The sequence below is a fragment of the Sinocyclocheilus grahami genome, unplaced genomic scaffold, assembly GCF_001515645.1.
Source record: "Sinocyclocheilus grahami isolate Dianchi unplaced genomic scaffold, SAMN03320097.WGS_v1.1 scaffold288.1, whole genome shotgun sequence".
Classification (NCBI taxonomy): Eukaryota; Metazoa; Chordata; class Actinopteri; order Cypriniformes; family Cyprinidae; genus Sinocyclocheilus; species Sinocyclocheilus grahami.
In genome coordinates this window covers 1,799,487-1,815,483 of record NW_015505467.1, presented here as the reverse complement: position 1 = coordinate 1,815,483, position 15,997 = coordinate 1,799,487, and the positions used below count along the sequence as shown (strand labels likewise).

The following is a 15,997-nucleotide window of genomic DNA, read 5'->3' as shown; positions in this document are numbered from 1 at the left end:
TGTTTGTGTGTGTGTGTGTGTGTGTGTGTGTGTGTGTGTGTGTGTGTGTGTGTGTGTGTGTGTGTGTGTGTGTGTGTGAATTTTAACAGTGTTGTTTTTCTTGAAATGATGTGTGCACTAAAGTGTATATGCAGTATGTGTGAATACAGGGGTGACATTTTTTTTGCTGCATCATTTTAGACATATTTATATAATAATTAGATTATCTTGTTGACTTTATTTCAGTAATTTATTTTGAAAGTTGCAAAATCCACAGTTTTTTTTATTTTTATGGCCTGATGCTTCTATGTAAATCTGTTTTAGCAAGTACTGTAATATCTTTTGTTTCATCACAGAATTTTAAGCTACAACAGACTGAGGTGTATTCCTGTAAAAGCTTTCGATGGCCTCAAGTCTCTGCGCCTGTTGTGAGTACCTCATTGATATGCGTGTGTGTGTGTGTGTGTGTGTGTGTTTGCTATCAGACTTTGATTTATGTGTTTTGGACTTTCTTAGATGGCTTCATTTCTCTCTTCTCTCTGCAGGTCTCTCCATGGTAATGATATTGCTGTGATCCCAGATGGAGCTTTCAAAGATCTGTCCTCGCTCTCCCACCTGTAAGTACCTCAGAATGAACACACACACACACAAGCACTTATGAGTGCACCAAATAGGTTTTGACAGCTGGATGTACTTTGGTTCTTTCTTTTACTCTCACACAAACACACTGAGACACTTTCTTTGTCTGAACTTAGGGTTCTGCAGCCACAGTGAGTTCTCGGTCTCCCACAATGACCTTTTTTTTTATAAATCCCATGGATCCATTTCACAAGTGTAATTATGACGGACAGCTGAGTAAAACAAATCTACAGATTACCGTACACATGAGATTGTCAAGAAAACAATATCATAATGTTCATTGTTTATATATAGCTATTTATGCATGTTTCACCACTTTAAAGTATTTACGTACTGTGAATTTATTGACATTTTGCTGTATAAACAATATAGCAAAATATTTAACAATAGACACTTAACAACTACAAATGTCCCCACAATATATATTGTCACACTGCCCAGCCCTGCTAAAAAGCCTATTTTGCTAACTGTTTAATTCAGCTCTGAGGGCTCTAAAAACCCTTTAAAATACCATTTTGTGTTTCATATGAAGTTAATATTGATATAAACGTGACCAAAAGTAGTGATGTTCAAGTGTGTGAGATTAGACTATTCTTTTCCACAAGTTTGATGCACTGAGACTGATTTGCGGACTGGCGAACGTGATAGGAAGGCATTACCGCATTGACAGGGCAATCAGCCAATCAGAGCAGCATGGAGGAACTACCCCCCATTAAACTCATGCTCTATTAGAACTCAACGATCTGACACATGGCAGCTCCCTATGAAACGTCATCCGCTAATGTCACTGTTGGATGGTGTTACTTTAGAAAAATGAGCCAATACACACACTGTTTAATATCACTTTCATTTTACTTTTTGCATCACTGATTATTTTATCATCCAAATTTTTGGAGAAGATGTGTAATGTGTGTGTTTCCTGCAGGGCTTTGGGAGCAAACCCCCTGTACTGTGATTGTCACATGCAGTGGCTCTCTGACTGGGTAAAGAGCGGCTACAAGGAGCCTGGAATTGCACGGTGTACCGGTCCTGGAGAGATGACCGACAAACTACTGCTGACTACACCCTCCAAGAAATTCACATGCACAGGTAAACCCACCCGGGCACTTTAGACACACTCATCCATTCACAGAGAGGGCATTAGTACTAACTCTAACACTAGCTTACATGCTCAGATATTAATATTGTAAGTAATGTGATTTGATTGGTACATTTGTAGAGGTGCCGGGGACTTGTGGTTTTCCTGTGCCAGGTAAGGAAGTCAATAAGAGCCAAATCTGAGCTCCTAAACCCAGCCCCCTGTATCTGCCACCCAACCTTTCCTCAGGATGAAAGTGACTTGTGTTAGTTGTGAGCCAATTTTGCGATGCTTTACCTGTTCAATCCTATGTGTGTTTGTAAGTCTTTGCTTGTATATTTGTTAAATTTCTGTTTGTGTGTATAACATGCTGTGTAATTTCTTCTTTTCCTCTGCATTTTGCATAGGTCTGGTGGATGTGAGCATTTTGGCAAAATGTAACCCTTGTCTATCCAACCCTTGCAAAAATGATGGAACCTGCAGTAACCATCCTGTCGATTTTTATAGATGCACCTGTCCATATGGTTTTAAGGTACAAACACACCTAAACACAAACAAGGACATCTCAGTGGTCGTGTTAAGCTATTAAACTTCATACCCACAACTTGTTTTACACCATTTGTGCCCAATTGGTACAAGATGGGATTGTGTGGTTTGTTTGAGGAAAGGAGCGCTAATACTTTTGAAGACAGCTGACTTTTCACATGACAGGCAGATAAAATAGCAAATACATAAAAAACTGATAGAAGGGGGACTGGAGTCATATCCAAATTATCTTCCAAAAATTCAGAAATATAGTTTCATCTTGCTCTCTGACTATATAAAATAATTATTCTAAACCTTGAATGCCCTGAAATATCTGTATGCGTGTACATGTTCACTCATCTGTATAAAGTAACATTTGTATGTGGGGATAAGCAAGTATGGAAGATTGATGTGTGGATGTGGATTTGTAATGCAACCTGCTTGTTCATATAGGGCCAAGACTGTGAGGAACCAATTCATGCATGTATCAGTAACCCCTGTCAGAATGGAGGCACCTGTCATCTGAAGGACGGAGAGGAGAACACTCACTGGTGAGTCAGACCTTGATCATCGTCATCATCAAAATTCTAAACCTTTTGAAATTACAATGTATATGAGACCGATAAAGAAATAATGTATTCAGGCCATGTTGAATGTGGCTTTCATTTAGTACATTAAGTAAATGCTCAGATGTGTGTGCGTGTGTGTGTGTCCCTGTTGCTCCAGTAATGAATATACTTTATGGACAGAGTGTGTCTAATCTGTCTTAATCAGACTGAAGTGTCTGAAACTGATCTGAGCTCACTCATGCACTTAATCAGCCAATCAAGGGCCTTTCTGTGGACACACACACAGCGAAGACGAATGTGTGTGTGTGTGTGGTGGGATAAGCTCAGGTTCAGCTGCAGTCATATACTGATCAATGCTAATGAATCCTTTGTGTTGGTGAATGAGAAGAGTTTCATTTGAGAACTTCTGCTTTACATGTTGATTAGGTACTGTAATGTAATACACCCACAGACATACACGCACAGTGCATAAAATAATTTCTTCTATCCCAGTTTAATGCGCAGAGACAACCATAAGTAAGTCATTCATAGGGTAATTTCCCAAAGAGTGAAAACACTGCAGCTCTGTAGCGCTTTCAAAATATTCACTCAACCTTGGGTTCAAACAATGGTGTGAATTTGGAACCTGGTAATGTACTTATAAATGCATTATCATAAATCATAAATGTAAATGAATCGCTAATACTAAATTTGAATTTAAACAAGCTTAGTTGAATGCTGCACTGCGTAGGGTTTAAATCTTCACTCACGCACACACATGGAACTTGAGTGCACTAATGTAAGTAGTCAGACATATGTGTATAGCACTGAATGCTCAACCAAACACATATGTAATGCTTACACACACCAATATGACATGCTAACTGATACATCTAATGTTATTCACACATACATGCACTACTGTTCAAAAGTTTGGGGTCAGAACGATTTAATGTTTTTGAAAGATATTTGTAATGCCCTACCAAGGCTACATTTATTTAAAAAATACAGCAAAAACAATAATAATGTCAAGTCATGTCATGTCTGCTTTATTGTCAATTCTTCCACATGTACAGCACATACACACAGAGAATTGAAATTGCGTTACTCTCAGACCCTTGGTGCATACAGATAACACTACAGTAGAACATAAATACAGATAGATACAGAGATACAGATAGATACAGATAATAGTATTATATGTGATATAATACTATTATTACAATGTAAAATAAACTTTTTTCTATCTTAGCATTTGCTAATATATTTCTGTGATGGCAAAGCTGAATTTCCAGCAGTTCCTCCAGTGTTCAGTGTCACATGTTGCTTCAGAAATCACTCTAACATGCTGATTTGGTGCATAACAATAATTTTTTATCAATGTTGAAAACAGTTGTGCTGCTTATATTTTTGTGGAAACTTTGAAACATCTTTTTCAGGACTCTTTAATGAATACAGTGTTCAAAAGAACATCATTTATATGAAATATTTTTGGAACAATGTAGAAGTCTTTGTTTTTGAGCAGTTTAATGCATCCTTGCTAAATAAAGGTAGTGAATTCTTTCACAAGAAAGTTTTACTGACCCCAAAACAAAAAAAGAGATGATGTGATGATAATTTCTAAGCACCTTTGTGAAGAAATAGTAAAAAAAAATTGAAGGAGGGACCCGAAACATATGTAGGCAATGTAATATGTAGAACATTAAACTGTGAGAGACATGTAGACCTTACATAGAAACAAACAATTATAGACAATTATAGAATAACAATACTGCTCATAGAGTTTTCCTGATTGAAATAAACATTTCAAAAGAATTAAAAAGTCTTACACAGCCATTATGTGTGTATGTTCAGGTGTGTCTGTCTAGATGGATTTGAAGGCGACGAATGTGAGATAAATATTGATGACTGTGAAGACAACGACTGTGAGAATAACTCGACGTGTGTGGATGGTATCAACAACTACACCTGTCTCTGTTCACCTGAATACACAGGTAACACACAAACACAAGGAAAGTCACATGCTAAATGCTCTGTGTTCTCTGTGCTTTGTGTTGAACTGTCTGATGCTAACATGCTAATGTGCTGCTTGAGCTAACATGCCAAACACATCCTCTGTATTTCTTTGTTTTTCTGTCTTTCTCTTGCTACTTGTTTCTCTTTTTCTACTAGCTGCTAATAATAATGAGGTGGAGAAAGGTTAGTTCACTCACTTTCAGTTCATCCTACCATTATCTGTCTCTATCCTTTGCTGTTTCTGGCTAGTGGGTCCTCTGTGCCTGCGAAAGTATGAAACACACACACACTCATTGATGTTTCTCTGGCTGATCCACTGTCAGTAGAGGTGTATTGTATTGTTGTTCCTCAGAGTATTGGTATTTTGTCATCTTCCCCACTGTAAGATGATTAATCAGATACTACACACACGCAAACACACTCCTGCTGGTTTAATGGGATGTGAGTCTTGTTTTCTTACAGTAAACACTTCTTTGATTATTCATACCCCTCCTACTCTATATTTGTGTGTGTGTGTGCAGGGGAGCTGTGTGAAGATAAGCTGGATTTCTGCACTTCAGAGCTAAACCTGTGTCAGCACGACTCAAAATGTATTCTAACCGCTAAAGGATTCATGTAAGTCACTGAGATCCCCACTACCTGTAGTTAGCCTCAAACTATGAATCCACTTTCTTTACTGACCATCTGAAACATATTGGCAAGACTGTCTGGTTTTCTGTCTAATACAGATGCACAGGTTTTTATCCATCCATCTGAAAACAAAGCTGCGTTTAAAAGTTGCTGGACTGCTTTTGGCATTAGATTTACAAAGTTTATAGCATCAAAAATGTAAAGAAAAAAATTCTGAACCACTTTATAAAATTATAATTAAGATAAAAAGACTAACATGTTGAACTCAAATAGAAATGAAAATAGTTAGAAACATTTAGAAATAATAGCTGTTTTCATCAGTGATTATAATAAGAAATGATTCTTCAGCACCAAATCAGCATATTAGAATGATTTCTGAAGGATCATGTGACTATGAAGACTGGAGCAATAGCTGCTGAAAATTGCATTTTAAAACAGATTAAATCAGAAATATATTTAATATATTGTATTTTTAGTATTTTTGATCAAATAAATGTAACCTGGTTCATCAAAAGAGACTTGTTTCAAAAACAACACAAAATTATAGCTGACCCCAAACCTTTGAACAGTACTATATTTGTATAATTTACTGTATATTATGGCTCTGTGAGACCAGTCGTGACAAAATCTCAGCATACTTCTCTGACTCCAGTGCATTTGTTCTGTACTAACTCCTATATGAACATGTCTTTAAACGGGACATTTAAATCCGTCCCTATAAAATTGCCCTTCTGCAGTCACTCAAGTCTGTTGGATCCAAACCCTGTTTGGATTCAGTTTCATCACTCTCTCCCCTCCAGACGTCCCCTTTTCTCTCTCATCTCGACTTTTATTTCATTCCGCTCTCCACCAGACCAAATCAATCGTTGCGTTAGAAACCATCAGATGTGTACAGTATGTGTGTGTTTCCTTCTCTGTTGATATGTGTGAGAAGCAGACCACATAAGTTCATTTGTGTGTTTTTATGCCCATTGCTGCAGATGTTAACACAACACTAGAGCTGTATGGAATGCAGCTGGAGTCTCTGAGGTTCTGCTCTGTGTTTGTGTTCTGATATTCCATTACAGCTCTCCCGTTGGGTTTACTATAAAAATGAGTTGGAGGGGGGTGTTTTAAAGATGATATGGTGCGATACGATGGGATGATGAATGTGTTTATGTAGCACTTTATAGTAAATTTAAATTCATAAAAAAGAACTTACATTTCAGTGGTTTATGTAACTAAAACTTTTGTAATTAGAGAGGTCTAATCTCAGAACACAATAGATTTCACTGTTCATAAATATTATTATTAAAAAAAGATGCAGGATGACCCCAACCACACCAATGAACCTACAACAAATTTAGACCTCAAACCAAGTTAAATGGGTCTTATGTTAAGATTTCTTTGAATTATTATTATTAATATTATTTTACATATGGCCTCTGCATTTTGACTTATGTTTATTTAGAGTATTTTTGGTGGTTTTTAGTTAGCATATATTGATTTTGAGACAGAATGCTAGTGCGGTTTATGCAGCTGTATTTATATAAACAGGTGCATCTCAATAAATTAGAATGTCGTGGAAAAGTTCATTTATTTCAGTAATTCAACTCAAATTGTGAAACTCGAGTATTAAATAAATTCAGTGCACACAGACTGAAGTAGTTTCAAGACATTTTGGAGCACTTCATGCTTCCTTCTGCTGACCAGCTTTTTGAAGATGCTGATTTCATTTTCCAGCAGGATTTGGCACCTGCCCACACTGCCAAAAGCACCAAACGTTGGTTAAATGATGGTGTTGGTGTGCTTGACTGGCCAGCAAACTCACCAGACCTGAACCCCATAGAGATTCTATGGGGTATTGTCAAGAGGAAAATGAGCTGAAGGCCACTGTCAAAGATACCTGGGCTTCCATACCACCTCAGCAGTGCCACAAACTGATTACCTCCATGCCACGCCGAATTGAGGCAGTAATTAAAGCAAAAGGAGCCCCTACCAAGTATTGAGTACATGTACAATAAATAAACATACTTTCCAGAAGGCCAACAATTCACTAAAAAAGTTTTGATTGGCATGTCACCATATTCTCATTTGTTGAGATAGTGAATTGGTGGGTTTTTGTTAAATGTGAGCCAAAATCATCACAATTAAAAGAACCAAAGACTTAAACTACTTCAGTCTGTGTGCATTGAATTTATTTAATACACGAGTTTCACAATTTGAGTTGAATTACTGAAATAAATGAACTTTTCCACGACATTCTAATTTATTGAGATGCACCTGTATGCTTTAAAATATATATTTATACAGTATATTATATCTATATATTTAAGCAAAAAATAAGTTTAAGTTTGCATAATTTTACTTTCATATATATATATAATTATTTGGTTTTTATATTATCTTAGCACTATTTATAATATAATATATATTTATAATATAATATTTTTTTCTTCAATAAATATTGTTCATCAAATTATGCTGTACAACCCAAAGGTGAAAGTGATATGACGTAACCTCCCAAAAATAAACAACAAAAACACAAATTGTTCTTAAAAGTTGCGGAGGAAGAGAAATCTTTTCTCTTCTTGTTAAAATATGAAATGCACAATGAAAGTCAAATTATGCAAACGTAAACTTTTTTCCTTTTTTCTACACTATTTCAATACATTTTTCTGTAGACCCGACTTGGACCTTCTTTGGGCCCCCCTGGGGGTCCCTGTACCCCAGTATGAAATTATGATTCATGTCTGTTTCAATATGAAATGCATTAGAGAGAGAACGAGAACTGTGCTTGTCAAGCTATTTCATGGAATCTTTCTGATATTTATCAGTGTTAAAAATGACAGTGTGAGTTTTAAATGTTAAATGTGATGATTTTGTGTGTGTGTGTGTGTGTGTGTGTGTTTGTGAAGGTGTGAGTGTACTCCAGGTTATACCGGGGAACACTGTGAGGTGGATTTTGATGATTGTGAAGATAACAAGTGTAAAAACGGGGCTCAGTGTACTGATGCTGTGAATGGCTACACGTGTGTATGTCCAGAAGAGTACAGGTGAGCAGAAATACAAAAAAACACTACATTCATCAATAAAAGATCATCGGAGTTCAACATGTGAAATACGTATCTCACTCTGTGTGTGTGTGTGTGTGTGTGTGCAGTGGGTTGTTCTGTGAGTTCTCCCCTCCAATGGTCCTGCCGAGAACAAGTCCATGTGACCACTATGACTGTGCCAACGGTGCACAGTGCGTTGTCAAGGACACGGATCCTGTGTGTCAGTGTCTCCATGGTTATGAAGGCGTGAACTGTGAGAAGCTGGTCAGTGTCAATTTCATCAACAGAGAATCGTTCTTGCAGATCCCCTCCAACCTCATCACAGAACAGGCCAATATATCACTACAGGTACATCACTCGAGTAATAGTGAGAGATCAAGCTAATTCTTCATCAGTTATGCATTTAAGCATACTCATGTGTCCTGTATGCATGTCCTAGATTGCCACAGATGAGGATAATGGAGTGCTGCTGTATAAAGGTGATAATGAACACATTGCGGTGGAGCTCTACAGAGGCCGACTGAGAGTCAGTTATGACTCGGGATCCTACCCCCCATCTGCCATCTACAGGTGCACACACGCTTATACTGGTGTCATTTTACAACACATTTACAGCACTAAAAATGACTTATCCAATCGCAATTTAGAGTTGGAACTATCCATTTTGTAATAAGCTATATCTAAATCAGGACATAACATTGTTTTCTTTATCTTTGCTTTTTTCAATATAGTAAATTATATTTACAGACTTTATATACCCACTCTAATGTTTAAAAGTTGAGTAAGATATTTTAAAAGTAAATTAATTATTTTATTCAGGGTCAATACTTATTTACTCACCTCTACTGTAACTTGTGCTTGCATGTGTCAAAAATGTCTTTAATGCAGGTGTTTTCGTTCATTTAATTAATAAAAAGTGATAGACAGATGTAATGTTGCAATATTAAAGCAGCACTATGTAACTTTTTCTGTGTTCAAAATTTGCAAAATGTATATAATGAGCGAGTACATCATGAATTCATCTTCCAAACCGCCTTTTTGTCTTATTTTCAAAAATAATTGGCAAAGGGTTGGAGTTAGGGTCACAGACCTCCTATAAAAAGCTTGTTTTTCAATAGTAATGATGAAAATCCATGCCTTTATTCCTTTGATGTCTAATCAATTTAAAGCCTTTCTCTTGTTTATGACAGTCAATAGCTGAACTAAAATACTGTCTGCAGGTATTATCCTCACTGTTCACTTCTGCTCTCTCTCTAGTGTTGAGACTATAAATGATGGCAGTTTTCATGTAGTGGAACTGGTGGCAAAGGATCAGTCTCTGTCTCTCTCCATTGATGGAGGAAGCCCCAAATCCATCAACACTGCCAGCAGCCCCAGCCCAGTACCCAGCCCTGCTCCACTTTATCTCGGTGGTATGTCAAACACACCTGCTAATTGAAAAAAAAATGGTCATTGCGTATAATGTCAATATAATAAACCACTCTCTCTTCAGGAATTCCTCAACAGTCTGGACTGGCCTCGTTGCGTTCCTCCGGGAGGAACGGCTCGAGTTTCCACGGCTGTATCCGAAACCTCTACATTAACGACCAGCTCCAGGACCTCACCCAGTTCCTGCTGCAGGAGGGGGTGGTGCCCGGCTGCCAGCCCTGCCAGCGGAGTGTGTGCGCTCATGGGCAGTGCCATGCTACTGGACAGTCCTCCTTCAGCTGTGAGTGTGAGGCAGGATGGACCGGCCCGCTTTGTGACCAGCAGATCAACAACCCATGTGACGGGAACAAGTAAGAGACTCAAAAGTACACACATTGGTTTCATTATATAAGAATGATCACCTCATGAAAGTGTTTTTTATGTGTGTGTCTGTCTCTCAGGTGTATCCACGGCTCCTGTCTGCCCATAAACTCATACTCGTACAGCTGTCGCTGTCATCCAGGCTTTGCAGGTGTATTATGCGATGAAGAGGAGCAGCTGAGTCCCTGTCAGTACATAGCGTGTAAACACGGGCGCTGTCGTGTGTCTGGGCTGGGGAAGGCCTACTGTGAGTGCAACAGTGGCTACACAGGGCCAAGCTGCGATAGAGGTACGGCTGGGTGCATCCACCCTTTATATAAAACCTGATCTCATCAGAAAAATCTGACTACACGTGCATTTTTGCATATACATATCAATGCCATTTCCAAGTGAATTAACACTAATTAACACTGGAAGGGAGTTATTTTCTTCAATACAGACAAGACTAATAAATAAATCAATTCAAACAAAATCTCTAAATGTTCCATGAACATTTAAATCAACCAACAGAAATGTTACCTAGGGATGCACAATATATACTGGGATCATATTTTTTCCCATTGTTTCATTTCCATTCCATTGTTCGATATTGGATATTTAACTGCTCATTTCCTCCATTTTTATTTTTAGATTTCCTTGCCGTAATTTAATAACATTTTTAAATGTAATCTTTAGCCAAATCTCAAATGCATGCACAGTTTCATGTTGCACATTTTGATGTTGTGATGCTTAAATGCAGGCTTTAGTTTTTAGTGTTTTATTTTTAATTTGTATGGACAACATAGTATAGAATTTAAATATGGTGATTTATCGGTTATGGGACATAACATTATTATTGGCTGATAATAATGTATAATTGTAGGTTTAATGTCATATCCAGAATTGCAATATCTGTACCTTGAACCCTAAATGTACCCCTACCTTGATTTAAATTGTATTTTTAAATCAAAATCAACCTCAGAAAAGAACATATTAAACGTCCACTTACCAGGCATTTAAGCTACATTCTCTCACAATTTCAAGAAACAGACTGATAACCTTCTCATTTTTATTTTGTGGTGATGCATTTCATGTTTTATGCAAGGTCAATACTTATTTACTCACCTCTACTGTAACTTGTGCTTGCATGTGTCAAAAATGTCTTTAATGCAGGTGTTTTCGTTCTAAACTTCTGTGTAGCTTGCTGTTGATGTTGAAGTGCTAACCCTGTAAGAAGCTAATCTTGCGCTATTATTATTGCTATTTTACTAACATTAATTTTTAACCTTCCTGTAACCTTCAAGCTGCTACTGAAAGCGGTATGGACCCCACTCAGGTCCGCCAGGTGAGGGATGCATGTTGTGTGTCTGTGTTTATCTTTAAGGAATAGTTCACCCAATAATGAAAAATTGCTGAAAATGTACTCACCCTCAGGCCATCCAAGATGTAGATTAATTTGTTTCGTCATCAGAACAGATTTGTAGAAATTTAGCATTATTGCTCACCAATGGATCCTCAGTGAATGGGTGCCGTCAGAATGAGAGTCCAAACAGCCGATAAAAACTTCACAATAATTCACAAGTAATCCACACAACACTAGTCTATATATTAACATCATGTGAAGTCAAAAGCTGCATGTTTTTAATAAACAAATCTATCATTAAGATGTTTTAAACTTTGAGCCGTTGCTTGCTTCCAGGTAAAATATGAGTCCCCTATCTATAATATTGCTTTCTTCAGTGAACAAGTCATCTTGTCTGAATAAAGAGAGAAGTATGGACAGATCAAGCTCTGTTTACAAGTGAAACCAGTCCAAAACAGTTCTAAACAAATATGGTTTATGGTTTATTTTGATGTGAGATTAAGACAGGGGATGGATTTTTTCCACCGAGGAAACGTTATTATGGATTTATTATGGACTCTATTATAAACAGGTTAAAGTTAAAATGCCCTGATGAATTTGTTTCTTATAAACGTGCACAAGATAATTGATGTACTGGGTTCATGTAATTTACTTGTGGGTTATTGTGATGTTTTTATCAGCTGTTTGAACTGACGGCACCCATTCACTGCATATGATCCATTGGTGAGCAATTGATGTAATGCTAAATTTCTCCAAATATGTTTCCATGAAGAAACAAACTCATCTACATGTTGGATAACCTGAGGGTGAGTAAACGTCAAAGAAATGTTAATTTTTGGGTGTTTTATACTATTCCTATAAATGTCTTTCCTCCTTTAATCACTAATAAAACTCTGCAGCCCCCACAGCCATCTTCACTCCTTCCTCCTTCCTCCTCCCTCCTTTACTCCTTTTTTCCTGCTTTCACTCTTTGTATTTTCTTAGGAGTCACCTTTCAACTTCACAGTAAAAATATAATGGAAAAAAATCATGATTGATATGCTAAATGTAACATGCTATATATGCAACATACTGCAGTGCTCTATATAGTGATTTTTTGTTCTCTTTGTAGAGATGGCGTGTCGGGGGGAACGGGTCCGAGATCACTATCAGACGCAGCAGGGCTACGCAGCGTGCCAAAGCACAGAGAAGGTCTCCCGTTTAGAGTGTCGGGGCAGCTGCGGGGACGGGACCTCCTGCTGCGCCCCCCTCCGCAGCAAACGAAGGAAATACACCTTCCAATGCACAGACGGATCCTCTTTTGTACAGGAGGTGGAAAAGGTCGTCAAGTGTGGCTGCACAAAATGTCCATCCTAAAAACGAAAAAGAAGAAATACATCCTCACACCCCCCTCTTTTGAAGTCTCCTGTTTTGTTTGACCTTTTTTGTCAGTGTTGGACTAATGTCTTTTCCTTCAAAGGAGATAATGGATTACTGTAAGATAAAGAACAAACCTATTTTTTATTAACCTTCCTGTAACCTTCAAGCTGCTACTGAAAGCGGTATGGACCCCACTCAGGTCCGCCAGGTGAGGGATGCATGTTGTGTGTCTGTGTTTATCTTTAAGGAATAGTTCACCCAATAATGAAAAATTGCTGAAAATGTACTCACCCTCAGGCCATCCAAGATGTAGATTAATTTGTTTCGTCATCAGAACAGATTTGTAGAAATTTAGCATTATTGCTCACCAATGGATCCTCAGTGAATGGGTGCCGTCAGAATGAGAGTCCAAACAGCCGATAAAAACTTCACAATAATTCACAAGTAATCCACACAACACTAGTCTATATATTAACATCATGTGAAGTCAAAAGCTGCATGTTTTTAATAAACAAATCTATCATTAAGATGTTTTAAACTTTGAGCCGTTGCTTGCTTCCAGGTAAAATATGAGTCCCCTATCTATAATATTGCTTTCTTCAGTGAACAAGTCATCTTGTCTGAATAAAGAGAGAAGTATGGACAGATCAAGCTCTGTTTACAAGTGAAACCAGTCCAAAACAGTTCTAAACAAATATGGTTTATGGTTTATTTTGATGTGAGATTAAGACAGGGGATGGATTTTTTCCACCGAGGAAACGTTATTATGGATTTATTATGGACTCTATTATAAACAGGTTAAAGTTAAAATGCCCTGATGAATTTGTTTCTTATAAACGTGCACAAGATAATTGATGTACTGGGTTCATGTAATTTACTTGTGGGTTATTGTGATGTTTTTATCAGCTGTTTGAACTGACGGCACCCATTCACTGCATATGATCCATTGGTGAGCAATTGATGTAATGCTAAATTTCTCCAAATATGTTTCCATGAAGAAACAAACTCATCTACATGTTGGATAACCTGAGGGTGAGTAAACGTCAAAGAAATGTTAATTTTTGGGTGTTTTATACTATTCCTATAAATGTCTTTCCTCCTTTAATCACTAATAAAACTCTGCAGCCCCCACAGCCATCTTCACTCCTTCCTCCTTCCTCCTCCCTCCTTTACTCCTTTTTTCCTGCTTTCACTCTTTGTATTTTCTTAGGAGTCACCTTTCAACTTCACAGTAAAAATATAATGGAAAAAAATCATGATTGATATGCTAAATGTAACATGCTATATATGCAACATACTGCAGTGCTCTATATAGTGATTTTTTGTTCTCTTTGTAGAGATGGCGTGTCGGGGGGAACGGGTCCGAGATCACTATCAGACGCAGCAGGGCTACGCAGCGTGCCAAAGCACAGAGAAGGTCTCCCGTTTAGAGTGTCGGGGCAGCTGCGGGGACGGGACCTCCTGCTGCGCCCCCCTCCGCAGCAAACGAAGGAAATACACCTTCCAATGCACAGACGGATCCTCTTTTGTACAGGAGGTGGAAAAGGTCGTCAAGTGTGGCTGCACAAAATGTCCATCCTAAAAACGAAAAAGAAGAAATACATCCTCACACCCCCCTCTTTTGAAGTCTCCTGTTTTGTTTGACCTTTTTTGTCAGTGTTGGACTAATGTCTTTTCCTTCAAAGGAGATAATGGATTACTGTAAGATAAAGAACAAACCTATTTTTTATTAAGAAGCGGAGAAAAAAAGACAAAAAATTGATTTTAGATTTTTTTTTTTGCCATCATTTTAGGTACTGTGACATTTTTTTTCCTTGGCAAAATCACCTCAGACCAGAATGGAAAGCAAACACCGTTGACACATTTCACTTTTTTGTGTCTTACTTTGTGCCATTCTTTTATGTGGTTTTCTGGACTGCCGTAACTCATTTCACCTGGACTTTGTGAAGGTGAGATATAGTATCTCTATGGAGACTATGAGCGGATTCGCTGATAGTGGAGGTCTCCCCTCCTGCTTCCTTACAGTGTACAACACAAACACACACTATCATAGCTGCTCCTATTCGTTCACACACACAAACACAACTCAGCCACTAAGTGTACACACATGATCTCTTCCAGTATGCGTGCGCACACACACACACACACTCTCTTCCGATTCACATTATAAACCATGTGTATTTATTGTATCAAAAATACTGTCACATACTTATACTCGGTATAGCCCTTCATTTCCCTGGAGTTACAGTTGGAATTTCTTAATATATATTAATTTATATTCGTCCTTTTACCAATTTAAATCACTCATAGCTTACTGAGTAGAGTAACTAACGTTGTGTCTCCTTCATTTGGTTGGTTTGACCAATGGGACTGTTGTATTTACCATAAAAAAAAAGAAAAACAAGAGAAAAAAAAACTTAGTGGTGTTATAAATCTTCAAATGTGAAGTGAAAACATTGTATATTTTTGTTGAATCTCCTAAAAATTTGTATGGTGACACAGATGTGCTTTATATTAGAGTTTAAATGTATAGTTAAAATTTCCCCATGTATTCTGTATAGAGCACATGCCATAGTTAAAAAAAAAAGAAAAGAAAGAAATAACAGTAGCGTGCATAGCTGTCAATAAACCTCTTTTTAAAATATCCTCCTTGCAAATCCTTTTTAATGATACAGATAGAAAGAAAAACTGTGACTTTTTTTCTAAATGATACTACTTTGTTACCACTCTGTTTCCCCCATGTTAACATGTTGCTGCTAAATTGCTATTGTAGACTTTGGATGATGATGCTGATGTTTATTGTAGAGGACGTTGCTCATTCATTGAGCAAATTGTTTTACTGATCAATGAATAAAGATGTCCCCTCCCTCTACAAGGTTGTTCCTCTCTATGTAACGCTCACGTGTCCACAAGTCCACACATGTGCAGACAAAAACTTATACTGTACACATCACTTACATTAGGGGTGTCTAATCCTTCTTCTGGAGGGCCACTGCCTGCACAGTTAGCTATATATATATATGTGTGTGTGTGTGTGTGTGTGTGTGTGTGTGTGTGT

The 15,997-nt window shown here is 37.6% G+C and overlaps 1 protein-coding gene and 1 long non-coding RNA gene across 2 annotated transcripts in view; both read left to right on the top strand.

The window, feature by feature from the left end:
* Nucleotides 1–13,092, top strand: part of LOC107600654 (slit homolog 2 (Drosophila)) — an 88,599-nt gene extending 75,507 nt beyond the window's left edge. The window contains exons 24-39 of the mRNA XM_016292601.1: nucleotides 336–407; nucleotides 525–596; nucleotides 1,544–1,707; nucleotides 1,838–1,870; nucleotides 2,104–2,228; nucleotides 2,675–2,772; nucleotides 4,624–4,763; nucleotides 4,942–4,968; nucleotides 5,307–5,400; nucleotides 8,313–8,450; nucleotides 8,558–8,798; nucleotides 8,890–9,020; nucleotides 9,708–9,862; nucleotides 9,943–10,228; nucleotides 10,319–10,527; nucleotides 12,692–13,092. Of these exons, the coding sequence (XP_016148087.1) occupies nucleotides 336–407; nucleotides 525–596; nucleotides 1,544–1,707; nucleotides 1,838–1,870; nucleotides 2,104–2,228; nucleotides 2,675–2,772; nucleotides 4,624–4,763; nucleotides 4,942–4,968; nucleotides 5,307–5,400; nucleotides 8,313–8,450; nucleotides 8,558–8,798; nucleotides 8,890–9,020; nucleotides 9,708–9,862; nucleotides 9,943–10,228; nucleotides 10,319–10,527; nucleotides 12,692–12,936 (2,230 nt within the window). The 3' untranslated portion in view covers nucleotides 12,937–13,092. The remainder of the gene's footprint in view (nucleotides 1–335; nucleotides 408–524; nucleotides 597–1,543; nucleotides 1,708–1,837; nucleotides 1,871–2,103; nucleotides 2,229–2,674; nucleotides 2,773–4,623; nucleotides 4,764–4,941; nucleotides 4,969–5,306; nucleotides 5,401–8,312; nucleotides 8,451–8,557; nucleotides 8,799–8,889; nucleotides 9,021–9,707; nucleotides 9,863–9,942; nucleotides 10,229–10,318; nucleotides 10,528–12,691) is intronic.
* LOC107600643 (uncharacterized) lies at nucleotides 13,093–15,354 on the top strand. Its single transcript, XR_001610826.1, has 2 exons — nucleotides 13,093–13,147; nucleotides 14,277–15,354. It is a non-coding gene; the product is annotated as an uncharacterized lncRNA (long non-coding RNA).
* The last annotated feature ends 643 nt before the right edge of the window (nucleotides 15,355–15,997 follow it).